The sequence below is a fragment of the Nyctereutes procyonoides genome, unplaced genomic scaffold (assembly GCF_905146905.1).
Source record: "Nyctereutes procyonoides isolate TBG_1078 unplaced genomic scaffold, NYPRO_anot_genome, whole genome shotgun sequence".
Taxonomy (NCBI): Eukaryota; Metazoa; Chordata; class Mammalia; order Carnivora; family Canidae; genus Nyctereutes; species Nyctereutes procyonoides.
Window position 1 is genome coordinate 22,095,270 of NW_026575146.1, and position 14,934 is coordinate 22,110,203.

Below are 14,934 nucleotides of genomic sequence, written 5' to 3' on the forward strand. Positions count from 1 at the left end.
GTAGTTTCTGGGACTCTCAGGAGCAGAGGCATCTTTTAAAGATGTTTAATGCTCTTCCCTTAGGATAGTTCAAATTGGCAGCATATGAAATTATTTCATAGAATTATATATACTTATATATGCCGTCCCCCATAAAAAGCATATTGAAGTGTCACATTTAGAGGTAGCAAGCTGGAGTCTTGGTTGTAGCTAGGACTTGCTCTGTCTGTCTTTGAGGGATGGAAGAGAGCAGAACATACCTTTTAAAAAAGATTTTTATAAGTGAAAAAAAATTTTTTTTTCTCCTTAAATATCCATTCTGGGGCACCTGGGTGGCTTAGTGGTTGAGCATCTGCCTTTGGCTCAGGTCATGATCCTGGGGTCCTGGGGTCCTGGGATCGAGTCCCACATCAGGCTCCCTGCAGGGAAATTGCTTCTTCCTCTGCCTGTGTCTCTGCCTCTCTCTCTGGGTCTCTCATGAATAAATAAATAAAGTCTTAAAAATATATACATTCCCACTTGTAGAAAACAGAAGAAAATAATTTATCAAATCTCATCCCCTGAGTTTCCAGAGTTCTGTATCATGTTTTGTCCTCGGACTTGTTTTCTCAGGGGCCATTAGGTTTCAGTAAACCATATACTGTTTCTGATTTCTTCAGAGAAGACTTGAGTATAAAGCCTCAGATTCGCTTGACAGAGATACAGACACATGGAATCTTTGTTTACTCAAGTGAACAACTGATACTCTTGAGGCAGCTTCATTCTGTATGATTCTGAAGTTGAATGACTGCTTAGAACCAGCCTGATTTTTCCCAATAGATTCTGAAGTTATTCACTGTGGGTGTGCCTGAGACATGGCGGGTTGGGCTCCTCACCACCACAGTGGAGTGAGTATCCCGATAAAATGAGGCAAACCAATGTTTTGGTTTCCCACAGCATGTGATTTCTGTCTACACTATCCTGAAGTCTACTAAGTGTGTAATAATAGCATGATGTCTAAAAAAAAATCCATACCTGAATTACAAAATACTTTATTGCTAAAAATGGCTACCCTCAGCTGAGCTTTCAGTAATTTATAATCGCTGATCACAGATCACCAACAAAATATAGTTATGATGAAAAGGTTTGAAAAATTGCAAGAATCACATTTCTGGCTCAGAGATAGAAGTGAGCAAAAGCTGTTGGAAACATGGCGCCAGTAGACACACTTGATGCTAGTTTGCCACAGACCTTCATTTGCAATATCTGAGAAGCACACTAAGAGGAAAAACAGTGAAATGAGGGATGCCTGCAGTGACACTTAGTAAACTAACGCTTCTTGTTATGAATGGTTCCCTGAAGAGTAACCTGGATGAGCATGGGAGGACATCACTGTTGGTGACCTTCAGGCCCTCTCCCTGCCTTTGATTGACCTCTAGTTCCTAGACATTCAGTGACTCTGCAAGAACCTTCAGTTCATAATGCCATCATCAAGGCTGTGGACAGCCTCCTCCATTCTCCAAAATGGCCCATGGGAGACTTTCCAGAACCTTAGTGCTCTCCCCACCCAGCTCTCCTCTGACAATCTCTCACGTGGGTTTCAGGGACCTGCAGTGACCAAGAGAGCTTGCACCTCATGAGGCAAAGTGAAACCGAGGTTCCCCAGTGCTCAGAGGGCAGCTCCCCCATCTGGGGTCATGAAAACAGGACCTCCAAAGCCTCCCAAATGGCATCCCCCAACACTAGAAATTTGTTTACTCTGCCTTCAACAAAGACTGAGTTAGCCCAGGTACTTGGTGATGAAATAGTTTTTGGAGAAGCGATCTTTAAGCCCAGGCACTCCTGCTCATCAGAAACCACCATTCCTGCTTTGTTCCACTTTGCTTTTCAATACAGACCACTCCAGGAGTTCTTACACATTTTACTAGGAAGGATGGTGTGCCCAGACAGTTGTCTGGGGGTTAAAATGATTTGCATTTTTCTGGATATGTCTCCTGAGGCAAGAAAAACAAAAACAAACTATTGGGATTTCATCAAAATAAATCTTTTGCAAAGGGAAAGAAACAATCAACAAAAATAAAAGACAACCTACTGAATGGGAGATGATATTTACAAATGAAATATCTTTTTTTTTTTTGAGTCAAAATGACTGTTTATTTGGGTCAGAGTGCAAGCTACTTACGGCAGAAAACCTAGATTGAGGTCCATCAGTGGAAGGTCCTGACTGACATGCATCTGAGTTTGTTGTTTGTTTGTTTGTTTTTTTTAAATTTATTTTTTATTAGTGTTCAATTTGCCAACATATAGAATAACACCCAGTGCTCATCCCATCAAGTGCCCCCCTCAGTGCCTGTCACCCAGTCACCCCCACCCCCCACCCACCTCCCTTTCTACCACCCCTAGTTTGTTTCCCAGATTTAGGAGTCTCTCATACAAATGACATATCTAATAAGGGTTAGTAGTCAAAATATATAAAGAACTTACACAATTCAACATCAAAACCACCAATAGTCCAATAAAAAATGGGCAGAAGACATGAATGGACATTTTTCCAAAGAAGACATCTAGATGGCCAACAGACATGTGAAATGATGCTCAACAATGAAATCAAAACCATGATGAGATGTCAGAATGGCTGAAATCAGCAACCCAAGAAACAACAGGTGTTGGCGAGGATGCAGAGAAAGAGGAACCCTCGTGCACTGTTGGTGGGAATGCAAACTGGTGCAGCCACTGTGGAAAATGTTACGGAGATTCCTCAAGAAGTTAAAAATAGAGCTACCCTATGATCCAGTAATTACACTACTGGGTATTTACCCAAAGGATACAAAAACACTAATTCAAAGGGATACACACATCCCTATGTTTATAGCAGCACTATCCACAATAGCCAAATTATGGAAGCAGCCCAGATGTCCGTCGACTGATGAATGGATAAAGAAGATGGGATCTGTATATACAATGGAATATTACTCATCCATCAAAATGAATGAAATCCTGCCATTTACAATGATGGGGAGGACCTAGAGAGTATTATGCTGAGTCAAATAAGTCAGAGAAAGACAATTATATGATTTCACTCATATGTGGAATTTAAGAAACAAGACAAATGAGCAAAGGAAAAAAAAAAGGAGGAAGAGAGAGAAACCAAGAAGCAGACTCTTAACTCTCCAGAACACACTGCTGGTCACCAGTGGATAGGAGATGGAGGGATGGGGAAGACGGGTGATGGGGATGAAGGAGCACACTTGTCTCGATGAGCACTGAGTAATGTGTAGAATTGGTGAATCATCAGATCGTACACTTGACACTAATATAACACTGGCTGTTCACCATGCTGGAATTCTAAAAAAATGATTTGCAATGGGCCTCAGCATGGAAGAAGTTTGATCATGGTTTATAGAAATGTGGCATCAAAGAAGTGGCATCTGTGTAAGGACTGCTCCTCCTATTCTGTGTCTAATTAGCGTGTTCTTGTTCCAAACACATCAATCTGAGAAAAATTTGGATGCCTTGGTAGAAGTTCCGCTTACCAACCCTGCCCTCGATGTCCAGCAGGCAACACCCCAAGCTGTCCGGGGTGCCGACAGGGAGAAGGTGGTTCCTGGTGAGTCGGAGGAGGAGGTAAGGTGAGCACCAGGGTGGACGTGGCCCAGGGACAGGAATCCTGCTGCCACAGGGCCGAGTATGCTGCAACCCCCCACCCCCATCACCTAAGGGCATGGATATTGCAGATTCGAAACACAGCCAGCTCGAAAGCTTGCTTGTCTGACTGGGACGGAGGGTGCACAAGACCGAATGTCCCTTTACACCACTTCATGTGATACCAATAACCATCTGAATTTTTTTCTCTAAATCATTCCCAGCATTGAAATAGGCTAGTGCACCATAGGGTCAATTCCACAGATGGGAAACTGCATATTTTGAGGGCATTTACATGGACTGGGGACTGGGTTCCATAGGCCTGTCTGTTTCAAATGTACTAGTTTGAAAACAACAATTAAAATATTTTAGTCCATATTTAATTAGGTTGGGTTAAAATGTTTGATGATTTCGATGTTATGACCTAACCGTTGACCTTGAGTAGAAATGCAGTGGTTTGCGCTGATGGATGTTTCTCATATTTTCTTAGAAATCTGTGGAGTTTGTGTTTTCAGAACTTAGCAAACATATTAATATTTTTCTTTTGATCTGAGACAATTAGAGCTGTCTTTCTTTTCAACAAAATTTCCGGGATTGAATTAAAAAAAAACAACCCTCCCCCCCAAAAAAAAAGGAAGAAGAAGAAAGTCTAATGCCAGGAGGCATGGAAGTCTGTGGAGGTTTCTGGAAACAAAGTGATAATGGAGCTCTCACAGGGATAGCTGTCTTGGGGAATCCCATGAACGAGGAGTTTCTTTCTTTCTTTTTTTTTTTTTTAAGATTTAATTTATTCATGAGAGACGAGAGACAGAGAGAGAGAGAGAGAGAGAGAGAGAGAGAGAAAGCAGAGACACAGGCAGAGGGAGAAGCAGGCTCCATGCTGGGAGCCTGATGCGGGACTCGGATCCCAGGACCCCAGGATCACGCCCTGGGCCAAAGGCAGGTGCCAAACCGCTGCGCCACCCAGGGATCCTGAACAAGGAGTTTCTGAGGAAGGGAACATCGTTACAAAATGCTCCTGATCTTGCCCCACTCTTGTCTGCTGCCAGCATCTTGTGGTCCTACGTCGTGACCGCCTGAGCGAGGCTGCAGTGTCCATGAGCCCACGGGGAACCCTCAACAAGTCCCCAGCGAGACCCCGTCAAGCCCACGGCACTCGGGCCAGGACGTGTGGGACCTCCGCAGTGTCACTGTGGAAGCAGATTGCATCCTCACAACAGGGACAGATGAATGGTTCTCATTCATAATAACTGCTGTGTTTGCTGAGGTTTCAGAGTCTTGTTCTTTCCCATCGAGAACCCCGAGTGACACATACACAGGGCTTCCTCCGGACAAGCAGTAATTATTACTGGCGTAGAAGGCTGAACATGTGCTTCTAGGGCCTTCCGTCCCTGGTTGTTGTGCTGTGACTAAGCCTTTATCTTATTGCTGTTCTGGGAAACCCTGTGTCCCCAGGACCGTGTGGCCCCTGCAGAGGCCTCATGCCACTGCCATCTGTCCTGGAACCTTCCCCGCAGCTCTGCAGAGATGGGTGGCCATGTGGGGCTTGTGGGTGGCAGTGGGAGCAGCTGTGTGGGGGCTGATGCATGTGCACGGGGGACCCTCCGACGATGAAGAACACACAATGGAGCCCCCAGCCTTGAAGGAGAGAGCACTCCAGTGGCCCCAGCACCTTCCCCTGCAGACATGCCATCCAAGGGCAGCCTACCAAGGGGCTGCTTGGTGACACTGGGTTCTGGTGTGGTCTGACAACCCCAACAGAAAGGCAGCCCTAGCTCTGTGCACCTGCATCCCAGGCCGGCGGGGGTGGTGGTGGTGGTGGTGGTGGTGGTGGTGGTGGTGGTGGTGTGTGAGCCTCAGCGGGGCTCGTCCTCCCTGAAACCAGCCAGGCTGTCAGGTGGGATTTCTGTGAAGACTGGAGGGCTATGTCACTCCGTATTGGGTTGGGTGTTGCCATGAATGTCCTCTATTTTTACATTAATTTTATCGAAAATGTGATGTAAACCTGACAGGAGTAACTGCCCTGCAGCCTTGGACCCCTCACATGGGGCGCGAGGATCGTGTGGCCTCTCCTCGCTGCTGGTTCCCCGAGTGGGTGCTGGGAGCGTGGCTGTCAGAGCCCTCGTGCTGCTGGTCGGGTCAGGGAGGGGAGGTGCCAGCACCTGCACCTGCAGGCTTCCTGGTGCTCTGAGGCCTGCTTTCACGGGCGACAATCACAGACCCGTGCGAGGGGGGCTGGGCCCGGGCACACCTGCTGTTTCTCTCACCTACTGGCTGGGGGCCACACGTCCACATCAGCCGCTCGGCTCTCTGACAGGGCAGTGAGATCTGATGAACACTAAGAGCTGTTCCTAATGAGCCTTGGTTTACATGCAGGGAGTCATGAAACAGGCCCAGAAACTCCCTCGCCTGCTGTTTCCTTAGGCTTCTGGTGACGTTGCCTTGGGAAGCCAGGGCAATGTGGAGCTTTGCCCGGAGGCTTTGTGAACACACAGAAAACATCAGGATCAGAGTGTGGTTCGGTTACTATAAATTAGTTGATAGCCTGCTGTTATTTTCTTCAATAAAACAGATCTTCCCATAAAAGTAGTCTATGTAGAATGTAGGGGTGTGTGTGTGTGTGTGTGTGCGCGCGCGCATGAATATCTGTGCGTGTTTGTGTGTGTGCATGTGTGTATATCTGTGTGCATCTGTGCATGTATATCTCCATGCACATGTGTGTATATATGTGCATGTGTATCTGTGCATGTACCTGTGTGTACACATATGTGTGTCTGTGCATGTGCGTGTGTCTGTGCATGTATGTGTCTGCACACGTATGTGTCTGAGTATGTTGTGCATATGTATATGTAGGTGTGTGCATGTGTGTATCTGTGAGTCATGTGTGCACATGTGTGTATGTATATGAAGGTGTGTGTGCTGTGTGTCTGAGTGTACACATGCCAGTGTATCTGTGCATGTATGTGTCTGTGCATGTGCGTATGCTCGTGTGTCTGTGTGTGTGTGTATGTGTGCCAGTGTGTCTGAGTGTGTGCATGTGTGTGTCTCTGTGTGCACATGCCTGTGTGTATGTGTGTGTGACTCTCTGTCCAGTTTTTAGACTGGGTCCCTGTCGGCACCTGCCACACCTCAGCTACACTTCCTTCTGCCCACAGCAGGCTATCCGAGGCAGGCACAACATACGGGGTGGGCTAGGATTTTTTTTTTTTAAGATTTTATTTATCCACGACGAGAGAGAGAGAGAGAGAGAGAGACAGAGACAGAGACACAGGCAGAGGGAGAAGCAGGCTCCATGCAGGGAGCCCGATGTGGATCTCAATTCTGGGTCTCCAGTATCACACCCTGGGCCGAAGGCACTAAATCGCCGAGCTACCGGGGCTGCCCTGTGCTAGGACTTTTAATCATATCTGTGTTTGTCTCTTGCAGAAGCCCTATGCAACTCACATTTACCTTAGCTCTTTGATGGCATTCCAATAGGTCCGACGTTAGAAATGTCCTTTTTTCTGACCGAAGTAGACAGGACTAGAGCTAGCACCATTGCTTTCACGTTCGAGCTGCCATCAGTACCTCGACAGAACTTTTTGGGATGTTTTGTGGAAACAAATCCTCCCTCTGCCTTAGCAATGCCTACATTCATCAGCAGACCAAGAGGATCTCAGCACAGTGTCGGGCGGTGTGTCCTGGGCAGGTTGCACTCAGATTGGTAAAGGGGACTTGGTGACGGCTTCACAATGGTCTGTTTTGATGCATTGATACATGTGGTTATCCATGATCGTGCAGATGGTTGTGATCAGTTTTCGTGTATAAATGCTGTCAAAACTGAGTACTTTAATATATTCTTGCAATAGTTTGCAGTGTATCTAATTTTTTTCCTGTATGACTTGGCAACCCCAATTATGTACTAACGGTTTTCCTGTTATAATTTGTTTCTATCTCTCTGCATTTAAAATGATAATACTCGTTTAAAAGGGATACTCTGTTTCTTCCCCCACCAGCCCTAGAGTGCTCTGGTCGAGTGCTCTGGCCAAGACTTACAACACAGCTGCCCTAGCTGACCTGCGCTGGATGGGCGGACGGGGTGCCTTGCCCTTCCTGCTGGTCTTTTATCACAGCACATCCACCTATATTAAGGAGGGAAAAAGAATGTTCTATTTATGTAAAGAGCTTTGCAGCACAGAATCCTTAATTTTTCTCAGAGTCTGGCCTTCAAAATTATGGGTGGATAAAATATTACAACCTTTGAAACACAGTGTCTGCCTTCATTGGATGCCAATACAAATAAAAGGCATGTCACTCGTAGGGCCAGCATTTCTGTGGCCACCGCCCCAGGAGAGCGTGCCTGCTTTGTCTGGTAGCCTCTGCTCATCCAGCTCCCCTGTTCTGAGGCCAGCCTGGTCCGTGCTAGGCCTGCACTGGGCCACGAGCTGCCGCCGCGAGGTCTGTCTGGACCTCAGAGATCACACAGCACCAGGCTCAAATCAGACCGAGTCACCAACCAGAAAACGTTCAGTCTCGCCTCTCATCTCGCTGTGCTTATTACCTGGATTTCTGTAAAGAGAGGTGTTTGATTTAGCCCGAGCGTGTATACGCTCACCATGCGAGGGTTTAAAGTTAAGGACACAGGGGACGTGTCGGCTACCCAGGATCACCAGGGACATGGCACCGTAGTGAATCACTTGTTAGAAAGGTGGATCTCACGTGGAGTGTTCTGACTGCAGTAAAACAAGTAACAAACTTGGGGATCCCTGGGTGGCTCAGAGCGGTTTAGCGCCTGCCTTTGGCTCAGGGTGTGATCTTGGAGTCCTGGGATCCAGTCCTATGTGGGGCTCCAGGCATGGAGCCTGCTTCTCCCTCCTCCTGTGTCTCTGCCTCTCTCTCTCTCTCTCTCTCTCATCTCTATATAAATAAATAAATAAATAAATAAATCTTAAAAAGAAAACAAGTAACAAACTAAAGAGAACAAAAGGAGGTGTTACTACTTTGGGGTGAAATTTCTGGTGTTTTTGCATGTTTGAGTAGAGTTGATCTGGTGGGCTGCCTTCCAGACTCTTCTCCATGGAAAAGGGCCTGATTTAGAATATCTACAGGTGGTGTAGGCACACGGCACTTTTATTTTTGAGGGATGGCTGACACAGACTGCAGATTCGTGCTGCTGTCTCGTTCCCTGTGGCTACACGGTCAGCAATGTGCCAGATGAAAACTTGGAATTTAATCTTGTGTCCGATGTGAGGGCTGCCTGTTAGAGGACTAGCCGAGCGGCGGTGAGTGCAAAGTCTTTGAAGGAAGGCATTCAAACCAGGAATAAGGTCCACAAGCTGTTTGGAAAGTTTATGCTTTCTGGCATGTTCGATGACGGTTCAAATATTAGATACGATTTGTGATTCCATCTGTGCGCTGGTGGGGACCTTGCAAGCTGGAGGTCGTATCACTTTTCCTTTTAGACAGTCAAACCACAGGTTATACTAAAAAAACGAGGACAGAAGTCCAGCAAAGCAGTGATTTGTCCTCAGCTAAAACACAGACTGCATTAAAACCACATGTTGCTGAGTGCTGGCTGGCCAGGCCAAAATGTAGATCGGGATGTGAGCCCCGGATGAAAGACCATTTTCTGCAGTGTACAAGCCCTTAATGCACGGAGTGGCCTGCAACCACGGCTTCACGCAAGCCTGAGACAAGGATGTTCCACGCAGGGTCTATATTCAGCACAAGGACGCCGCTGGAGCTGTGGCCGCGGCCCAGGGCCCTGGAGCGGGTGCCCAGATGGCACACTGTCATAGCCAGCCAGCCGTTTCTACTACCAGGCAATCAAGTCACCATCTAAAGACGTTGGCCAGGGGACACGTTTGAAGAAGCATCTCTCCGAGTCCAGAGGGCCTTTAAGATCTAGACAACTTGTTATTTAAATCTGGAAACACTTTAGAAAAATTGGGAAAGCCATTCTTTTCAAGTCTTAAAACTCAAATGAGCTCCATCATAGGATGGCCTGAGGAAGGGAAACAAACTCGCGGTGGCGTTCTGGGGCGAGAGGCCCGTGGTGGACACACAGGGGGCCCCAGGGGCTCACAGCTCCACGCCCTTCACTGGAGGCCTGGTGCCTGCAGCGGGCGTCACCAAATGTACCTCATGGTCCCAGACATCTTAGGCCCGTGGGCGCAGGCTGTGGGGATGGCAGAGGGGCCTCGCTCCCATGCCAGTGCATCCCTCATACACACACACATCTCCTTGTTTGGTTTGAGGGTCTGGGTCCTGTCCCTGAACTCTTCATGTGCAGAGAGATTGGACACACTCACATGTGGGTAGACTCTTCCTTTTTTATGAACGTGTTTGGTTCCAGGAGATAGCTCCCTAAGGAGCGGTAGGAACGGAGCCCTTTTTGTTGAATTCTGTAATAGAGATGTTAACACAAATGCCTGAAAGTGTAGGACAGAGAGGATGGAGTGCTGAGGATATTTGATTTTTTATCTGACTTATCGTCAGATTTTCTACTTGCAGGTGGAAGGGGCAGGACCTCAGTATCGCTTTGAGACCCTATGACTGGGTGACACAGACACGAGGGCAACTCTGGTCTCCTGGCCAAGGGGGTCTTCAGAAGGGGCTGGTCCCCTGGGCCTGCAGCTTTGGGCTGGAACAGCACAGGCCAGAGGGCACTGGGTCAGCCCCTAGCAGGACTTCTGGACCTGGCCCCTGGGTGTGTCCTCACCTGGTGCACTCACACACCCAGGCCCACAGCGAGCGCGTGTGCAGCTGCCACACCACAGCAGGCGCTTCTTCACTCTCCAGGGAGCGCGTCCACCTTGAGGCAGGATGGCCCAGCGGCCTTCTCCCAGCCGCCCTGGCCTTGCTTACTCCGTGTAGACCACACCCCGCTCTTCCTACTGTGCAGGCCCACCTTCCTCGGGGAGCCCTCCGGCCTGCACCCTGCACGCCACGGGGGCTCCAGCACATGTGTCCCCCAGTCGCATGAGTGCCGCCTCTGATCTGCTCTCTCCTGCAGATGTATCCAGGTGTGTGGCCGAGAGGAAGTACACGCAGGAGCAGGCCCGGAAGGAGCTACAGCAGGTGTTCATCCCGGAATGCAACGACGACGGCACCTACAGCCAGGTGACCGCGCGCCCCGGGGCCTCTGTGTCCAAGCAGCAGGGTGGGGGGCTGCGGGAGGGGGCCGGGGCTCCACCGGGAGAGGGCCCCACGCATGTGCCCCTTGGTCCCGGTCCTGAGGGTGGCGGTGCTAACCATCCTAGCCCTCAGTAGAGAAACAAAGTAGGATCTGCTGGGAGCCTCCCATAAGGACCGAATTGTGTGTGTGTGTACAACAATCACCCCTCGGCCTTTGGGAGCCTGAGGGAGGAGGGCAGGAGACGGAGAAGCGGGCGGAGGTGGCTGCAGCAGGAAGGGTCCTCTCTGGCCAGTTGGTGTGGATGGGGCCAGGGGCAGGAGGAATGCTGGGGGGGAGGGATGCCAGAGAGACCCTGAGAGGGAAGGATACTAGAGAGACCCTGGGAGGGAGGGATGCAGGGGAGACCCTGGGAGGGAGGGAGATGCAGGGGAGACCCTGGGAGGGAGAGATGCTGGGGAGACCTTGGGAGGGAAGGATACTACAGACACTCTGGAGGGAGAGATGCTGGGGAGACCCTGGGAGGGAGGGATGCAGGGGAGACCCTGGGATGGAGGGATGCCGGGGAGACCATGGGACGGAGGGATGCCGGGGAGATCTTGGGAGGGAAGGATACTACAGACACTCTGGAGGGAGAGATGCTGGGGAGACCCTGGGAGGGAGGGATGCAGGGGAGACCCTGGGATGGAGGGATGCCGGGGAGACCATGGGACGGAGGGATGCCGGGGAGAGCCTGGGACAGAGGGATACTAAGGAGACCCTGGGATGGAGGGATGCCGGGGAGACCCTGGGAGGGAAGGATACTAGAGACACCCTGGAAGGGAAGGATAACAGGGAGACCCTGGGAGGGAGGGGTGCCAGGGAGACCCTGGGAGGAAGGGATGCCAGGGAGACACTGGGGGGCAGGAAGGATGCCGGGGAGACCCTGGGGGGATTGGGTGCTAGGGAGATCCTGGTGGGGGAGGGATGCTAGGGAGACCCTGGTGGGGGCAGGAAGGATGCTGGGGAGGCCCTGGGTGGGTGGAGCAATGCTGGGGAGACTCCCCCAGGAGACCCCAAGGGGAGGGAGTGATGCGGTCCCCTCTCCTTACTTCTGCTGCAGCAGAGCAGGGGCTGCTGAGCGTGTCTCTGGAGTCCCTGGGGCCCAGCCTCTTGCCTTGCCATGAGACGTGGCTCTAGCTCAGACAGGTGAGCATCCTGGACAGCAGAGTGGCCAGTGCACTGGCACGCAGCACAAGTGCTGTGGTGGTGCTCTCTAAAGTCCCGGGGCCTGGGGCCACCCCGTGTCTCACTGAGTGATGCAGCGAGGTGAGAGGTGCGTGGCCCAGCAGTGCTGTCAAGCTCACCTCCCTGTTCTGCTGTCCCCCAGGTGCAGTGTCACAGCTACACCGGATACTGTTGGTGCGTCACACCCAACGGGAGGCCAGTCAGCGGCACAGCCGTGGCCCACAAGACACCCCGGTGCCCTGGTAGGTCCACAAACAGGCCGGCTGGCCTGCTACTGACAACTGGCCACTGTCATTCTGGTCACCCACCCGTGTCTGCTCACAATGCACAAGAAATCCAGTGCCGGTGGTTGTGAGGCGTCACAGGCATTGGGTTTGTGTCTCTGGACAAAGCCTAAAATACAGTAGAAAAATGTTTTTAAGACTCCTTTACCAATGGAAACTCTGGCCTGAACTATGATAGGTTCTTTGATTCGGGACTTAGTGTTTTAGGAATGACCCCAAGGACTAGAGTCAGTGGTGAAAATGACCACATGTTTCCTCTGCCAAAAAAAAAAAAAAAAAAGGAAAAAAAAAGAAAAAGAAAAGTTATGTTTTTATATGTATATGTTTGAAAAGAAAAAGAGGGCCATTCCCTGTAAGTCCATTTCCAGACAGTTTGTGTTCTTTTATTACTCAGAAGGAGACTTGATCCACCGAAAGTGAAAATACTGTCAGGAGTATAGACTGTGAAATAGTCCATCTTCCTTTACTCTTTTACCCCAAATGATATAAATGATTATGATCATTTTTGGTGGAGACTGTTTTACAGCTTGACTTGTGACTAATTGGCTGGGGGACGGATCAGACCACCTGTGAAGGGGCTTCATGGTCTCTGCATCAAGGCTCCTAGAGTGGACTTAGTACAACGGTCAGGGAAGCACAACGTGTTCCTGATTTTTCATGTAAAATATTGAAACATTTGCACTTAGGATTTACTTCTAGACTTTTTTTTTTTTTTTTTTTAAGGTCAGACATCTTATAATTAGGAATTCTGTTCATGATTCAGACGTTTACGCCAGGAGCCAAGGCACAGGCCAGAATGCCTAAGTGCTTCAGCATGATGACATCTGTAATTAACAGTAACACGAAACCTAATATTTCCAGCGACTGGTCATCACTTAAAAGCCACAGGGTGTGCATAACGTGAAATTAAAACATATTTATTTAAAAAAAAACTATCTTGTTATCCAAGAGCTAAAAATTGCTGACAAATATTTTTAGTGAGCTAACATTTGCACCTAATAATTCTTTTACGAACTCATGGAATAAATGAGAGAAAGAGGAAAATTAACACATGCTATTTGCCTCTGCATGCGTCCCTCACCCTGGAAGATACTTTCACATACGCGTTTTATTCCAGGCGTGTGGGCACCGCTAGGCATCGAGCCTTATTTTCACGAAGGAAAAAGCGGGGAGGATACCTGTTTCTGTGATTTTAGCGATACTGTTAGAAAATTAAGTTGTGTCTGAATGATCTTTATTGAAAAACTGGGACAAAATTGGCTGAATTCCTTACATTTTCCAACTAGTATTTTGTTTTTGAAATCAAACCACTGTACTGTCCATTTTCGCATTTTTCTTAAACCAGGTACCAGTAGTTATAATTGGACCATATAGAAATGCTCCATTTTCACACTGGCCGTGCGGGTTATTTGATTCACGTGATGGTTCTGGTATTTCTTGTGTGGGAACAGTGGGGAAACTCAGTGTTTCAGGTCAGACTTGCAAGTGAGGTTGGGGCCTACTCTCCTTTCAGACTTGCTTTCTGCAAATGAGTGTCCCTTTCCCCTCTGGGCCTCAGTTTTGGGGCTGTGACTTCAAGATGCCTGGCCAGGGTCACCTCATACCTGCTGATATGACCAGTACATTCCATCACTTGCAGGGTGCTTCGGGAAAGGTCTATGGGTGCCCAGCTGCAGTCATGCTTTGATTCCACACAAATGTGTGTGTGTGTGAGAGCAGATGCCTGTGCTCAGAAACTGCAGCGTTGTGGGGAGTTGTTGAGAACATCTGAGACCAGGGAGTTTCGGGACGGTCGAGCTCCCATACATGTGCATGGTGCACACACAGACTCCCAATGCTCAGTCACACACGCACACACACACACAGTCCCACACACACGCTCACACATGCATGCATGAAGAGTTTATGGCAAACCTTTGCATAATGCACTTCAGCTTCTTCCTAGCTGTTGACAGAGCCTCATACATAATGCAGCCAAGCAGGGCGAGAGGGCTTCGCTCTGCGTGGGGTGGTGATGGTGACACGCACCACAGGGGTTCACGTTTTTTCATCTGCAAACAGCCAGGGTCTTGTGTAGGTACATCTTCCTCCCTTCACTGGTACATCAGCTGGGGTGTATTGTGTCTGGTGTGTGTTATCCACTTGCTGTAAATGATGAGAGTGGCTTTCATCCTGTTTATTAAAATTGACTTAGTCTCAGGGTTCAACAGTTATCTTTCGCCCTGAAGTTCACACCAAGCTTCCCCTATAAATACACACTGTAAAACTGTGAAAACCAGGACAGGAGACTGAAAACAGAGCCATAAACAGGAGCTGTCACTTAGAATGTGCGTATGTGTGTTTATTATGAACACATGCAAACGCGCCGTGAGGCCACAGCGGAGTGAAGCAGGTATCCACAGGTTTGCGATTTCGGAGAAGAGCCCCTGCCCCCAAATCCTCCACGTTCTCACTTCTCCCAGAAGGACCTTCAAAAGGGGGAGCATCCTTTATTTCATAATTCTGGATTATAAGCCATTAATACAAAAATACCCAGATTCCTATTCATTGATAAGGAAAGTAAGATAAGACACCATAGCAGAAAAATGGTCAAAAGTCTTGAATAGGCAGCATTTTACACAGGAAGGAAACCCTAATGACCAGTGAACATAGGAGAACAGGTTCAGGCTCATTAGCACCAGGGAAATGCAAATGACATAACAGTGAGAT

The 14,934-nt window shown here is 48.9% G+C and overlaps 1 protein-coding gene across 3 annotated transcripts in view; it reads left to right on the forward strand.

Moving 5' to 3' along the window:
- SMOC2 (SPARC related modular calcium binding 2) overlaps window positions 1-14,934 on the forward strand; it is a 158,496-nt gene that overhangs the window by 46,347 nt on the left and 97,215 nt on the right. For all 3 annotated transcript variants that reach the window (XM_055311513.1, XM_055311515.1, XM_055311516.1), the window contains exons 3-4: window positions 10,595-10,701; window positions 12,084-12,183. In XM_055311513.1, the coding sequence (XP_055167488.1) occupies window positions 10,595-10,701; window positions 12,084-12,183 (207 nt within the window). The remainder of the gene's footprint in view (window positions 1-10,594; window positions 10,702-12,083; window positions 12,184-14,934) is intronic.